A 14,607-nucleotide genomic window follows, 5' to 3' on the forward strand; every position below is an offset into this window, starting at 1 on the left:
AGGCTGTCCGCGTGCCGAGCGGCCGCCGCGGAGGGGCGGGGAGGGGTGGGGGGAGGGGGGCTGGGAAAGTTGAGGCCGCGCTGCCGCCGGGTCGCCTGCCTAGAGGGAAGGCTCCGGCTCGCAGCGGCCGCAGGAAGAGGCGGCGGGGCGGGGGGAGAGGAGGGCCCGGGCCCGCGCTCCCCCAGCCCCAGAGGAGCCGGCGGCGGCGGCCGCAGAGGGAGAGCTTCGCCGGGGCGGTCGGACAGCCCTGCTTCCCCGCCTGGAATCATGACCCGGGCGGGGGTCGCCGCTGCCGCCGCCGCCGCCGCGGCCGAGACCGCGCAGCCCGCGGGTGAGTGACTGCGGAGGGGGCTGCTGACAGCGGAGTGGGGGGCGGGGGCCGGGGCGGCGAGGGCGGCTCCGGGGGGCGGCTCCGGGCTCCGCTCCACCCACCCCTCCCTGCTCCCGGAGGCGAGGGCTGCGCAAAGTGTGCCTCTTTCCGCGGGGACCCTGCTCGCGGGGGCTGTGGGGTGCGAGCGCGGGTGCTGCGTGCACCCCTCTTCTGCCCGACCTCTCCGGGCGCCCCCTGGTGCCGGGCCCGTGGGGGCTCTCGGTGCTCACCGGCCCCCGATGTGCGCGGGGCGAGGGGCTCCTCGCTGGCCCGGCGCATAAAGAGCTGGGCGCCCCGGTTCGCACGGCGGCCTCTGCCCGGGCCCCCCTGCACCTCTCCCTGTCCCTGTACCCCCTCTGCTCCCCTCGCTCTCTGAATTTCCTTAGGAACTGCTGGTCCGACTCACGTGACTGGCTTTTTTACTCTCACCCCTAGGTCGCAGAGTTGGGCTTGCGTTTTCTCTTTTAGAAGCTATTCTTTTCCTCTCTGAGTAGGAGCGGTAGAAGCTAATGACCAACTCTTGGAATCTTGTCCCACGTTCCCCGGGGAAATATTTTTGGACTCTTGTTGATGTTTAACGTTGTGATTGTTGGGTTCGCTGCCCCCTTTCCACCTTCCCCACTTACCCCCTACGGTTTCAGTGTGTGTGGGGGTATAGTCCTTTGAATTTATCTGGAAATAAGAGACTGCATAAACCCATGTGTGCAAATCTCAGCTTATAGGCTTCCAACTTATGTTCTCATAACATTTTTTTTTTTTTTTACCAGTTGTGGCTAGCTTAAGTTTGCATAAAGAAGAGAGTCGAGTACCTATAAACAAAGTTATTCTTGAATAAACCCTTTAGTGAGTAACGTGGAACCTGAAGCATGTTCATATCTATGCTTTTTCTTAAGAAGCAAACAAGGGAAAACAAACAGACCTGCTTTTATCAACGGGCTGTCCTACTCTCCAGTCACCTCAATGACGTTTTCCTCCCACACAGGACACTTGTTCAATGTAGCACAGAGTTGCTGTATGGGGTCCATTTGTTGTTTCCCTTTATGTGTGAAGTACTCTGAAAGTATCTGTTGCAAAATACTTTGTAGTTATTGCACTGCTGAAAACAGGAACAGTACAGTTTAATGTCTCCAGGTACTACAGGAATGAATACTTAATATCACATTTTGCTTTAGTCTAAGCAGTGTGACTTTTGTATACATAGGTTTTACATTTTCCCTGAATTAAAAGAGAAATTTTATGAAATCCAGACATGGATGCAGCATAGAACATTTTTAAAAATATATATATTTTATTGATTTTTCACAGACAGGAAGGGAGAGGGATAGAGAGTTAGAAACATCGATGAGAGAGAAACATCGATCAACTGCCACCTGCACAATCTCTTATGGGTATGTGCCTGCAACCAAGGTACAGGCCGTTGACCGGAACCAAATCTGCTGCCCTTCAGTCCGCAGGCCGACGTTCTATCCACTGAGCCAAACCAGTTAGGGCTAGAACATTCTTTAATATAAAACACTTCATTGCAGGGATCTAAGGGCAGTTTAGGATTGAAATAATTATTTTCTAAATTAGTTGTCTATGGGCCATCATGGAAATAAAATTCAAAAGTTGCGGATTGTGCAATCAGTGAAACAGTCATGTAAAATAAATGTATAGGCTATTTTCCTATTTTCAGAGCTTAGCCTTGTCAACAAGAGAAAAGAAACACTAGAACAGAATGTTTAACTCAGGTTAGAAGGTAAGCTTCACCAGATAATCAGCTCAAAATTGTTGCTTATAAACAGGGACTGAGATCAAGTGTGGGTCTTAATCATATCTGTCATGCTTTACCTTTCTTTTCTCTAGCCCTGTGGTTCTGAACCCAGACTGTACTTTAGAATCACCTTGTACACACTTTTACATTTTAATGCTCAGGCCATGCTGCCCCCACCCCTCACCCCGCCCAAGATTCTCTTACTTTTTATATGGGGTAGTCTCACCCATAGATATATTTTTAAAACTTCCCAGGTGTTTCTATTCATCAGTCAGGGTTGAGAACTACTATGAGTCTAGAATAGTAATTTTCAACCTTTTTTCACCTTGTAGCACACATAAGCTACTAAAATTCCACAGCACACCAAAAATAATTTTTTTGCTGATCTGACCAAAAAAATCTAATTTTGATTCAATCGCACTGGATGGCTATTGTGTTGGCTGTTAAATTTTTATTTTTATTTTTCCATCACCATGTCATTTTTTTTTTTTATTTATTTTTTTTTTTTACAGAGGGGAAGAGAGAGGGATAGAGAGTTAGAAACATCGATGAGAGAGAATCATAGATCAGCTGCCTCCTGCACACCCCACCACCCGGGATGTGCCCGCAACCAATGTACATGCCCTTGACTGGAATCGAACCTGGGACCCTTCAGTCCGCAGGCCAACGCTCTATCCACTGAGTCAAACTGGTTTCGGCACCATGTTGTCATTTTTAAAAATATATATTTTTATTGATTTCAGAGAGGAAAGGAGAGGAAGAGAGAGAAAGAAACATCAATGATGAGAGAGAACCATTGACCAGCTGTCTCCTGCACACCCCCCACTGGGATAGAGCCCAGTACCCGGGCATGTGCCCTGATTGGGAATTGAACCGTTACCTCTTGGCTCATAGGTCATTGCTCAACCACTGAGCCAAGCCGGCTGGGCCATGCTGTCATTTTTGTATTTGATGATCTAGTAAGGGAAAAGAGGTCAGTGTCCCTTACTAACTAGGTATTCCTGACTAAGTATTGCACGCTTAAAAAATTTTAAGGCACATCTGCTGAAACCGGTTTGGCTCAGTGGTAGAGCGTCAGTCTGCGGACTGAAAGGTCCCAGGTTCGATTCCGGTCAAGGGCATGTACATTGGTTGCGGGCACATTCCCGGTAGGGGGCGTGCAAGAGGCAACTGGTCGATGTTTCTCTCTCATCGATGTTTCTAGCTCTCTCTCTCCCTCCTCTCTGTAAAATATCAATAAAATATATATTTTTAAAAATTATTTAAAAAAAAATTTTTTTAAGGCACATCTTACAGCATACCAGTTGAAAATCACTGGTCTAGAACAGTGTTCAGTCTGCTAGGCTTGTGTTCCAGACTCTTCTAAATTAGGCCTTCACCCATGTGTCTAACTTTTCCCCACTGCTTCCCAATAGGAATCTTGACCTCTTCGTGGTCCACAGATAACGCAGGTAAAATCCCTGCTTTTGTTAATAACATTGGTCTTTCTCAGCATACCAGCATCTTCTCAGGTTTTTTTTTTTTTGTTTGTTTGTTTTTGTTTTTTGTTTTTTGTTTTTTTGTTTTTTTTGTTTTTTTTAACAGAATGAGACTTTTGTTTTATTACTCAAAAAAGCTTCATTTTTAAATTTATTTAGCTTTCTGACTCTGTGCTTGTGCCTTCAACACTTTCACAACGATTTTCTGCTCCTCAATAAGGAAAGCACGCTTGATCCTGTCACGGACACATTTAGCACACATGGATCCACCATAGGCCCTGCTGACGTGTTTTTTCGTTTTAGACAACCTCATTAGAACTTTAGGCCTCACGGCACAAACTCCTCGAAGTCGGCCTGGGCACACACCACATGCAGATTTGGGTGCTTTCCCAACCTTCTTGGTGTAAAGGCAAACAATTCTATTACCAGGGGTTCGGGACAGTCTAGTTTTGTTAGAGGCTGTATTGTAGGACAGCCTCCGGCAGTATGTCAAACGCTGGACCATGGTGAATGCCTGAAGTCACCGTCCCGGAAGAGTGTGTGTTTGTTTTTTAAATATATTTTATTTTACACAGAGAGGAATTGAGAGGGGTAGAGAGTTAGAAATGTCGATGAGAGAGAAACATCGACCAGCTGCCTCATGCACACCCGCTACTGGGGATATGCCCGCAACCAAGGTACATGCCCTTGACCGGAATCGAACCCGGGACCTTTCAGTCCGCAGGCCAAACCTCTATCCACTGAGCCAAACCGGTCTCGGCATCTTTTCAGGTTTGATTCCATCCCAGATGGTTCTCTCTTGGTAGCTTCCTCTCACTTTAACTCCCATGGAATCATATATGGATGTCAGTTTCTTCCATATCTTTTCCTGACTTCTTCAGTAGGTTAACTGTTTTCTCAGTGGCCCCATAACAGCTTGTACTTATTTCTGTGTTAACACTAATCACATTGCCTGAAGTATATGTTGATCTACCTCCTTCACTAGATCGCTAGTGAAGGAGCTCCAGGAGGTACGATTCACAAAGAATTCTTTTTTTTCTTTTTCTTTTTTAATATATTTTATTGATTTTTTACAGAGATGAAGAGAGAGGGATAGAGAGTTGGAAAGATCATTGAGAGAGAATCATCGATCAACTGCCTCCTGCACATCCCCTACTGGGGATGTGCCTGCAACCAAGGTACATTCCCCTGACCGGAATCAAACCCGGGACCTTTCAGTCCCCAGGCTGATGCTCCATTCACTGAGCCAAACTGGTTTAGGCTCACATAGAATTCTTAAATACGGTTGCATTATGGCAGAACCAGAATATAGTACTGTGTTCTCTTCATTCTCGTGTTCCTGGGCCCTAACAGCACTTTTCATTAGGAGGCACGTAAATGGTTGTTGGCTAAGTAAACAGCTGTTGTGCTGTATATTGTGCCTAGACATCTTTAAGATAGATTGATTTGGCTTAAATTAATTTTGCTGTTAAATATTCTTATCTTTTACTCCTGTTATGGATTTGTTAGGGGTTAGTGGAATTTAAGTAATTATGGTAGTGATAGACCCCTTTAGCATGTAATCTTCCTTGCAATATGCACAGGGATATATACCTTGAGTTTCTTACTCTGAGCTCTGGAGGTTGACCCTCGTTATCCTTAAGATTATTTGTGGAATTCTTGGTAAGAGAGAAACTGTTAACTGTCCAATTGGGTAATTTTTCTTTTTCTCATTAAATTCTCCATATGGGTACAATTGCACTACTTCAGAAGGCCAGATCTTTTAATTAGATCGGTAGAGCATGATAAGTTGCTCCCATTAAATGTGCTAATACTGTGTTTTTAATTCAGTTCATCTAGTATTTATCGAGTGCTTGCCATGTGCCCAATACTCTTAGGTACTGAAGAGAATTCAGAACTAGTAAATGGTGTGAACTCAGCTCTTAAGAAGTTTTTAAACTTATTAATTAGGAGAATTGGGAAACATCATATCAAATAATTAAGGAGCTGAACATAGTATTTATTAGATGCTAATTTAAACATAAGCACCCCAAATCTATTATGCAATGGTCAATACCATAGGAAATTAGGAGAGACCAGATACTCTTTCAATAGGCACTTATTACTCCCATACTGAGTAATTGTGGAGGATACAAATATGAAAGTTGTAGTTTCTACCATTTAGAAGCTTTTAGCCTTGTGGGGGGAAACCAGTGAGCACCTAGAGTGTATTTCATGTTAAGATCTTGTAGAGTATTAAGTCGGGGTATTTGGGACCACCCTCTAGAGATGAGAGAAAGTTTCAAAGAGGATAATTAGGAATTCCCAGTTGGAAAGAAAAAATAACAGATACAAAGGAATGGAAATGGAAGAGGGAATTTCTTGATTAAAGAACTGCAAGTAGATTGATATTAGTAAAAAGTGGTATGTTAAAGAGCTTGGATTCTAGAACCAGACAGACACAGGTGTTTTGCAAACTTTTATTCCTGAGAGGTCTGAGCTTTTGCAGATCTTGCCTGTGTGAGGTAGCAGTAGTCTACTGGTAACTTCCCTGCTAGTGTTAGTTCAAAGAGAGGCCACAGGATCCACACAATTCCCATCTATTCTCCTTGTAACTTCCATTTTGTCCGTTGCCTTATTGCAAAAGGAGACCCTGATAGCCATACCTCCCAATTAATGAATCCATTATCAGGTCCCCTAGCAAAAGCATTCTCCCTTAGCTATGATAATTTCCTAAACAACAGAAGATGTAGCCAAGGGGACAGAGAGAAGAAATTTATAGTATAACCATGAGCGGTACCACTTCTATCTCTGCTTGCAGGACCAATTTCTCTTTGGTTATAAGCAACAGAAATTGCCTTTGGCTAAGTTAAGCAGAAAAGGGGATTTATGGGTAGATACTGGGTAAGCTCACAGAAGTGAAGAAAGATAGACTAATGAAGCCTGGGGAAGGCCAGGGCACAGCGGCTTCTAGGATCACTGGTCTGTAAGGCTAACTCAGTCTCAGCCAGTTTTCCTTCTTGGACAGATTCTGATTGGTCAGCCCTTGCCCACCCCAGAGGTGAGCCATTGTTTTATGGTCCCATCAGACCTCAGGAATGAGGAAGAGAAGCTCTCCAAAGAACAAGTGAGGTGTTGCCAGAAGGCCAAACATAAGGTATTTCCTACGAAGTTCATTAAAGTTGGCAGTGTGGAGATCTTTTGGTGAGTTTGATGTAAGCAGTTTTAGGAATAAAAGCCAGGTATCAGCAAGATGAAGAGTGAATGGTAAGTGAGGAAGAAAAGACAGTGAAGGAACCTGATGGTTGGGCAGGAGAAAGAATGGGAACATCTAGAAGCTGTGGAAAGATGAGGGGGAAAAAACATTTTTGCCTTTTTAATGGGAAAAAGATATATTTGATGAAAAAACACTAGTAGGGAAGGAGAGATTCATAATATCTGAGAGAAAAGGTATATTTTATAACAAGATTACTGAGAAATGTGAGAGCTAGAGTCCAGAACAAAGGTAGAGGGTATAGTGTTAGCTAGAAATATTAAGGACAGTTTTATAGAGGAAGATAGACTTACACTGGGCTTTAAGAAGTCCATAGTATTGAGATAAGCAGAGCGAAGTGGAAAGTCATTTCAGTAAAAAAAAGTAGCATAGATTTAGCTAAAAATGCACTAGCTGATAAGGAGCACGGGGAAGAACCTATCTGAATTGGAGAGGAGGGAGGAGTAGATGACATGATTGGTTCTGTTACCCTGCTCCTTCGTGGGTTGTACCAGGTGTAAGTGGATGAGTGAGATTGGTCAGTGAAGAAGGTAGTGTTAGGTAAGCCATGAAAGCTCGGACCCAAGAGCGGGTTTGATGCAGTAAATGTTGGGAAACACAGTATTGTAGATTTTGGACCAGGACGGGTACATGTTGGAATACAGTGAGTTGGCTAGATTACTAAGACATTGAGTTATAAAACCATTGAAGAAGACTAGTAGGGAAAGGACTGGGAGCAAAAGAGTATTAAGAGCCAGGTATATGTAAAACAAGGCTGAGTCTAAGGTGGGAGTAACAAGCAGGAGAAAAAGATGGTGAAAATTTGTGAGAAGATTTGAAAATTATTTTGGGGTTTAGAGCCAGATTAAAATTTTGATGTCATTGATAAAATGGAGGAATTGTAAGTAGGTCTCTTAAGAGGCAAAGCAGATTAATATGTTGCAAACAGACTTAACTGACTTTGAAATGAAATGTTCTGAAGAAGGCTTTGCCTAACCAAAGATTTGGAACATAATCAGTGTTGAAAGGTAGCTTTATTATAAAAACATATGACTTTTACACACAAACAATTTGAAACTTTGTAGGGGGAAAGCAAGCAGAAAAAAATCATTGAGCTTTGGAAGTCCAAGTAAAAGAAACACAAGGATTCATATTAGAGAAAGATAATGCATAATTGGAAAAGAGGAAGACACCCTGGGAGAGAGAATTTTCAGGAAAGGGAGAGTTTAGTAGCCCAAATCTTGCAGAGAGGAGAAGGAAGACAAAGAAAGGCCTTTTGATTTGGTGGAAAATAGTCCTGACTTCTAAGAAAGCAGTTTCGGTTGACAGAACAATCAGAAGGCATAATGCCATGGGTTTAAGAAGGACTGGCCAACTGAGACCGGTTTGGCTCAATGGAGAGAGCGTTGGCTTGGGGACTGAAGGGTCCTGGGTTTGATTCCGGTCAAGGGCATGTACCTTGGTTGTGGGCATATCCCCAGTAGGGGATGTGCAGGAGGCAGCTGATCGATGACTCACTCTCATCGATGTTTCTAACTATTTCTCTCCCTTCCTCTATACAAAATCAATAAAATATATAAAAAACAAAACAAAACAAAAAAAACTGCTAGACTTAATAAATTTGGCAATATAGCAGGATACAAAATTAACACCCAGAAGTCTATGGCTTTTGTATACACCAATCATGAACTCACAGAAAGAGAAACTAAAAAAAAAAAAAAAAGGACTGGCCAATGAAAGAAAGGTGAGAAATTTCACAGGAATACTAGAAGAGAAATGGAATGATAGAAAGAAAAGGCAGTAAATTCTTGTTTGATATCGGGAAACCTTTTGTGTTTTGGAAGCAAAAGAGGATTAAGGAGGAAATAAAGTACTAAAGAGGAAAGAATCAGGTGTAGAGTCCCTCTCCACAGATGGTGAAGCTGGCTTTAGGATGGTCAGGTGGGCTGAAAGGATAGATGTATAGACAGAGGTCTAATATGATAACTGTATAATGCGGGTAAGGAACTTGTAGCAGATGACCTCCAACTTTCCATTGAATTAGTAGAGGGTAGGAGGGGGCAGAATGGAAAAAGACAACTAATGTTTATTGAGCTTTTGCTATGTACTAGACACTTTGCTTGACCTATTTTTTTTTTCATCAGATTTTTTTATTCACTTGATTTTTAGATATACTTGTTGATAGATATGTATTTGTTGTTCATAATCAAGCCTGCAGGGGAGGGCAGTTAGGGTGACCAGGCCGGCAGAGGAGGGAAATTGGGGGCAACCGGGCCTGCAGGGAAGGGCAGTTGGGGGGGGACCCAGGCCTGCAGGGGAGAGCAGTTGGGGGACCAGGCCTGCAGGGGAGGGCAGTTAGGGGTGACCAGGCCTGCAGGAGAGGGCAGTTAGGCATCATTCAGGCTGGCAGGGGAGTACCGTTAGGGGGTGATCAGGCTGGCAGGCAGAAGTGGTTAGGGGCAATCAGGAAGGCAGGCAGGCAAGCATTTGGTAGGCCCGATCCCTGTAGGACATTCCTCAAGGGGTCCCGGATTGGAGAGGTTGCAGGCTGGGCTGGGGGACACCCCTCCACCCCCCTGCACGAATTTCATGCACCGGGCTTCTAGTGTGTGTGTGTGTGTGTGTGTGTGTGTGTGTGTGTGTGTGTGTGTGTATTAGAGGCCTGGTGCATGAATTCGTGCATGGGTGGTTGGCTGGCCTGCCTGCTGGTCTAACTCCTGGTTGAGGGGACAATTTGCATATTAGCCTTTTATTATATAGGATATACACTAAGTGGCCAGATTACTATGCGTTCAGAGATTATAGTAATCTGGCCACTCAGTGTAGTTAAATATATATATGGTATGAAAAGTGTCACTTCCTTATTAGAAGATTAACAAGTGGACAAGGGTTTGTGACAATATTATATACTTCCTTATTTCAATAAATGTTATTTTTAATGTCAGGAATGCAATGTTAATATCAGAAGGATTTGCACATGGAAATAACTTTGCATTGAATTAGATGTAATTGAATTGGTTAAAGTGTGGTTTGAGGTGCATATTTATAGCGATGTGTAGTAAACTGGATGTTTTTAATTTTTCAACTGAACTGCTGGCTTTCACAATGCAATGAATGTGTTTACTTATGTGATAGACCTCTAGTGTCATTTACTTTAAGATCCTAGGTGTTTAGAAAATTAGAACTTGTACTTCATGTTTCTTAATTGTGGCATGAATCTGAAAACTTTCAAAAGTGCTACAGAAGAACAGCTGGAACTTGATACTAATGACCAAATGTTGATTCATGAGTATGAGGCAAATCTGACTTTACTACCCTGTTTCCCCGAAAATAAGACAGTGTCTTATATTAATTTTTCTCCCAAAGTTGCACTAGGTCTTATTTTCAGGGGATGTCTTATCTTTCCATGAACTAGGTCTTATTTTTGGAGGATGTTTTATTTTCGGGGAAACACGGTAGTTTATAGATAAATTTATGTAGTCAACTGTCAGGCCACATCCCAAATAATATCTTTTACAATAGGATATTAGTCAGATGCCTGAAATTTCACCAAGTAAAGATATATGCCTGTTTACAAATTTTCCTGATAAGAGTCATTTGGGACACTTACTAAATTTCAGATTCCTCTCTCCCTTAGAAATTGGAATTCCTTGCTTACAGACTGGTTCAGTGGGTCTAGGATGGGCTGAGAATTTATTTGTATTTTTAATTATTACCTTCTGATAATTCTTATCCAGAATGTTTAGGAAGCATTGCCCTGAAGTAGACCTAGCTTTCTCAAACATTAAAAACAAAAACAAAACTATTGTTCAGATTATTATAGTTGTTCCTCCCCCCCGCCCCCTCCATAGCTCTCCTCCACCCGGTTCCCACCCCACTTTCTGCCCTTACCTCACTCCCCCACTGTCCTCATCCATTGGTGTATGATTTTTGTCCAGTCTCTTCCCACACCCCCTCTTCCCCCCCCCACACACCCTTTTTACCTCAAGGATTATCAATCCACTCCCTTTGTATACCCCTGATTCTATTATGTTAACCAGATTATTCTGTTCATCAGATTTTTTTATTCACTTGATTTTTAGATTCATTTGTTGATAGATATGTATTTATTGTTCATAATTTTCATCTTTACCTTTTTCTTCCTCTTCTTAAAGAATACCTTTCAGCATTTCATATAATACTGGTTTGGTGGTGATGAACTCCTTTAGCTTTTTTCTTATCTGTGAAGCTCTTTATCTGATCATCAATTCTGAGTGATAGCTTTGCTGGGTAGAGTAATCTTGGTTGTAGTTTCTTGCTATTCATCATTTTGAATATTTTTTTGCAACAACCGACTAGCCTGCATAGTTTCTGTTGAGAAATTAGCTGACAATCGTATGGATGTTCCCTTGTAGTTAATTAACTGTTTTTCTCTTGCTGTTTTTAATATTCTCTGTCTTTTGCTCTTGGCATTTTAATTATGATGTGTCTTGGTATGGTCCTCTTTGAATTCCTTTTGTTTGGGGTTCTGTGCACTTCCTGGACTTGTAAGTCTATTTCTTTCTCCAGTTGTGGGGAGTTTTCTGTCATTATTTCTTCCAATAGGTTTTCAGTATCTGGCTCTCTCTCTTCTTCTGGCACCTACATAATTTCGGATGTTGGTACGCTTGAAGTTGTCCCAGAGGCTCCTTACACTATCTTCATATTTTTGGATTCTGTTTTTCTTTTTGCTTTTCTGGTTGAGTGATTTTTGCTTCTTTATATTTCAAATATTTGACTTGATTCTTGTGATCCTCTAGTCTGCTGTTGGATCTCTGTCTATTATTTTTTTTTCAGTCAGTGTATGCTTAATTTCTAGTTGGTCCTTTTTCATCTCCTTGAGATTCTCCCTAAATTTATTGGCCTTTTCTAGGAAATTCTTGAAAAACCTTATAACCGTTGTTTTAAACTCTATATCTAGTAGTTTGCTTTCCTCCATTTCTTCCCGTTGTGACCTGTTTCTTTGTCTCCGCATTTTGGCTGCTTCCCTGAGTTGATAGAGTGGCTTTGTGTGCTAGGTTTCCTATAGCGCCCAGTGGCTCAGCCTCCCCAGTTACCTGAGATGTACACTCTTGGTGAATCCTTTTGTGGGCTGTGTGCACAGTCTTGTTGTAGTTAAGCATTGATTGTTGTTGGTATTACTGGGAGGAATTGACCTCCAGGCCAATTGGCTATGAGGATCAGTTGTGAACTACTGTGCTGGAGACACCCTTATGACGTAAGACTTGCTTCTGTGGGGCTTTGATGCTCACTGAGTCTGCCCCCTGAGTATGTCCCTACGGATCTGAGGAATTGTAATCTGGATGGTCCTACTCTGACCCCTGGGTACACTGGCTCTTGAATATCAAAGGAGGTGTAAATTAGCCTCTGCCTGAGGTCACCCAGTAGGAACTATGGAAATATCTGCAGATTCCTCTTCTTTGTTTGGGGTTTGGAGGTGCTCAGATGAAGCCCAGCTGTGAAGCAGTGCAAGATGCTGCCAGGCCTTGGGCCTTCTTTTGGATGTTCTGGGTCTCACTGACTCAGCTGCAGCTTGTTAGGTCAAAGGACCAGGCCATTCATATGCAAAAGCCTCTGTCCACAGATAGGGTGGGGCGGAGTCTCAGGCTGGAGCAAATAGCAATGGCTTCCCATCAGCCCTATCCTAAGAGGCCCCTGGTTTTCAGTGTCCCTTGGTAGTCGCTGCAACCACCTCTGAGAGAAAGCCGCTCTTGAGATCTGCCCACTGCCAGATTCTCCAGTTTCTCCCTGTATAAGTCTGGGTCCCCAGAGTCTTGCCCAGAACTGGAGTTCAGTGAAATCAGGAGCTTGTGTCTCCCTCCTGCTTGAAAAAGACAGCCGCATACTCAGTTGCCAGCCCTCTCTGCGTGCGTGCTTCCGTACCTCTGCCTTTATTTCTGCAGCACCTCTGAGTCTCAGTGTGCTTTTCTCTTTCCTTTTCCTTGTAGAATTTCCATTCAGCCAGCCTTCCTGTGGTTCTGGATGATGTTCATTTTGTCTTTTAGTTGTAGTTTTGAAATTGTTGTGTGAGGCAGCAGTTCAACTGTTTACTTAAGCCGCCATCTTGGTTTCTCCTCTCTCAAACATTTTTGTTCAAAATAAAAAGATGAAGAAGGAGGAGGATGTGAAGGAAGGGGCGGGGAGGAGAAGAAAGGAAAAGAAAAAGAAAAATCACCTCTAGCAACCTTGTTGAATAAACATATTCCTGGCCTCTACTCAGTGCTTATATGTCTGGGATGAAGCCCCCAAATCTATGTTTTTAGAAATGTGTTTTATAAGAGGAAAGATTATTTGATGTGAACCCCAAGAAGGGCTTTATCTTCTGAGATTGACTTCCCATGGTCTACCTTAGGGCCCAGATTTTATGAATAATAAGAGACTAGCAGCTGTTTGCTCAGAGAGGTCTCTTGTGTACTCTGTATATTGGGAAGAACCTCAGACTGAACTCTCCCATTTCTCTTTCTACCCTGGTTTCCTCTTTCTATCAGTGGATTGAGACCTGCCCTGTCTAATCAGGACCGCACAATTTTGATACTTCACTTTATAAATGGACCTAATTGGGACCCTGATATGAACTACCGCTATAAAAAATCTGCCTCACCCAGCTGGTGTTGCTCCGTTGGTTGAGCTGTATCCTATACACCAAGAAGTCCCAGGTTTGATTCCCGGTCAAAGCACATGCCGGGATTGCAGGTTTGATCCCCAGTAGTTGGCTTGCAGGAATAGCCAGTCAGTTTCTCTCTCATCAATGTTTCTATCCCTCTCTCCCTCTCTCATCCCCTCTCTCTAAAATCAATAAAATCATATTTAAAAAACAACATGCTTCCTTTAACTTGATGGAACACAATTTAGGGTGCTACCTAAATCTGTCACCTGGGCCACAGTTCTTTTTGCTCAAATAAATGCTTTGAATTCTTTATTATAGCCTAAAATTAATTTTAGTTTTAGTGCACAGGTCTGAGTGCTGTCTTCCTAGGGTAGCCTTAGTGAAAGTCCTTGAGTAAGTTTCAATCACTCTGACAGGAGAGAAGGGAAGCTGGGGAGTAGGAAATTAAAGGAAAGATAATTTTAGAATTAAGGACAGGTCTTAGTGTAAGAGTTAGATGGAGGACAGTGAGAACCCGAGGGATAGTGAGCATGCTTAAGAGAAAGGAGAAAGTCACTTGGAGACCAACCATCCCATAGCTGCAGTACTGTTATCTTTGTGGGGTGGAGCATGGGTAAGCCTTAGGATAGTGACTTTTGAAAGCAACTAAAGCAATTTATTGCCTTGCAAGTGAAAATCTACCTGCATGCCATAGATCACCAGTTCTTCTTGTCTTACATGTTGCTATAAACATGCATTGATTTTTCTCTTGTGTAGTAAGAAGAAAACATAACTTATAGGCCATCTTCTGGCAGAAGATGATAGATTTGGATCATAAACGGGAGGCGTTGGAAGCCAGGAATCAAAAGTGAAGAAATTCTGCAAGCCTTTGGGTAAGATAAGTGATGATTTATTTACTCACATGTCCCACATTATCATTAAATGGTCATCTAATGTGAGTGTGTTGCTTTTAAGCAGATATGTAACTTCCCAAGTGTTAAGGAGAAGGTAGAATAAGCTGCTGAAAATGGGTCTTAAGCACACATTTCTCCTTAGGCTGCTTCTGCCAGCACTTCCTGTCATCACCTCTGCATTCACTTCTACTATTTCCCAGAACCCTTCACTTCCTTCCCAGGTTAAAGCATTAACCTAAAATACCTCATTAATATT

At 42.8% G+C, this 14,607-nt stretch overlaps 2 protein-coding genes across 3 annotated transcripts in view; one reads left to right on the forward strand and one right to left on the reverse strand.

Annotated features, from left to right (window-relative positions):
- The first annotated feature begins 40 nt into the window (after positions 1-40).
- The window catches only part of USF3 (upstream transcription factor family member 3), a 41,754-nt gene continuing 27,187 nt past the window's right edge, over positions 41-14,607 (forward strand). For both annotated transcript variants that reach the window (XM_084871782.1, XM_084871783.1), the window contains exons 1-2: positions 41-331; positions 14,215-14,330. The gene's annotated coding sequence lies outside the window, so the exon portion shown is untranslated. The remainder of the gene's footprint in view (positions 332-14,214; positions 14,331-14,607) is intronic.
- On the reverse strand, positions 3,716-4,129 carry LOC311616450 (large ribosomal subunit protein eL34-like). Its single transcript, XM_084871791.1, has one exon. The coding sequence runs from the start codon at positions 4,104-4,106 to the stop codon at positions 3,753-3,755; it is 354 nt and encodes a 117-aa protein (XP_084727917.1). The 5' UTR covers positions 4,107-4,129; the 3' UTR covers positions 3,716-3,752.

The sequence above is a fragment of the Pipistrellus hanaki genome, assembly GCF_964339955.1.
Source record: "Pipistrellus hanaki genome assembly, chromosome: 2".
In the NCBI taxonomy this organism is placed as follows: Eukaryota; Metazoa; Chordata; class Mammalia; order Chiroptera; family Vespertilionidae; genus Pipistrellus; species Pipistrellus hanaki.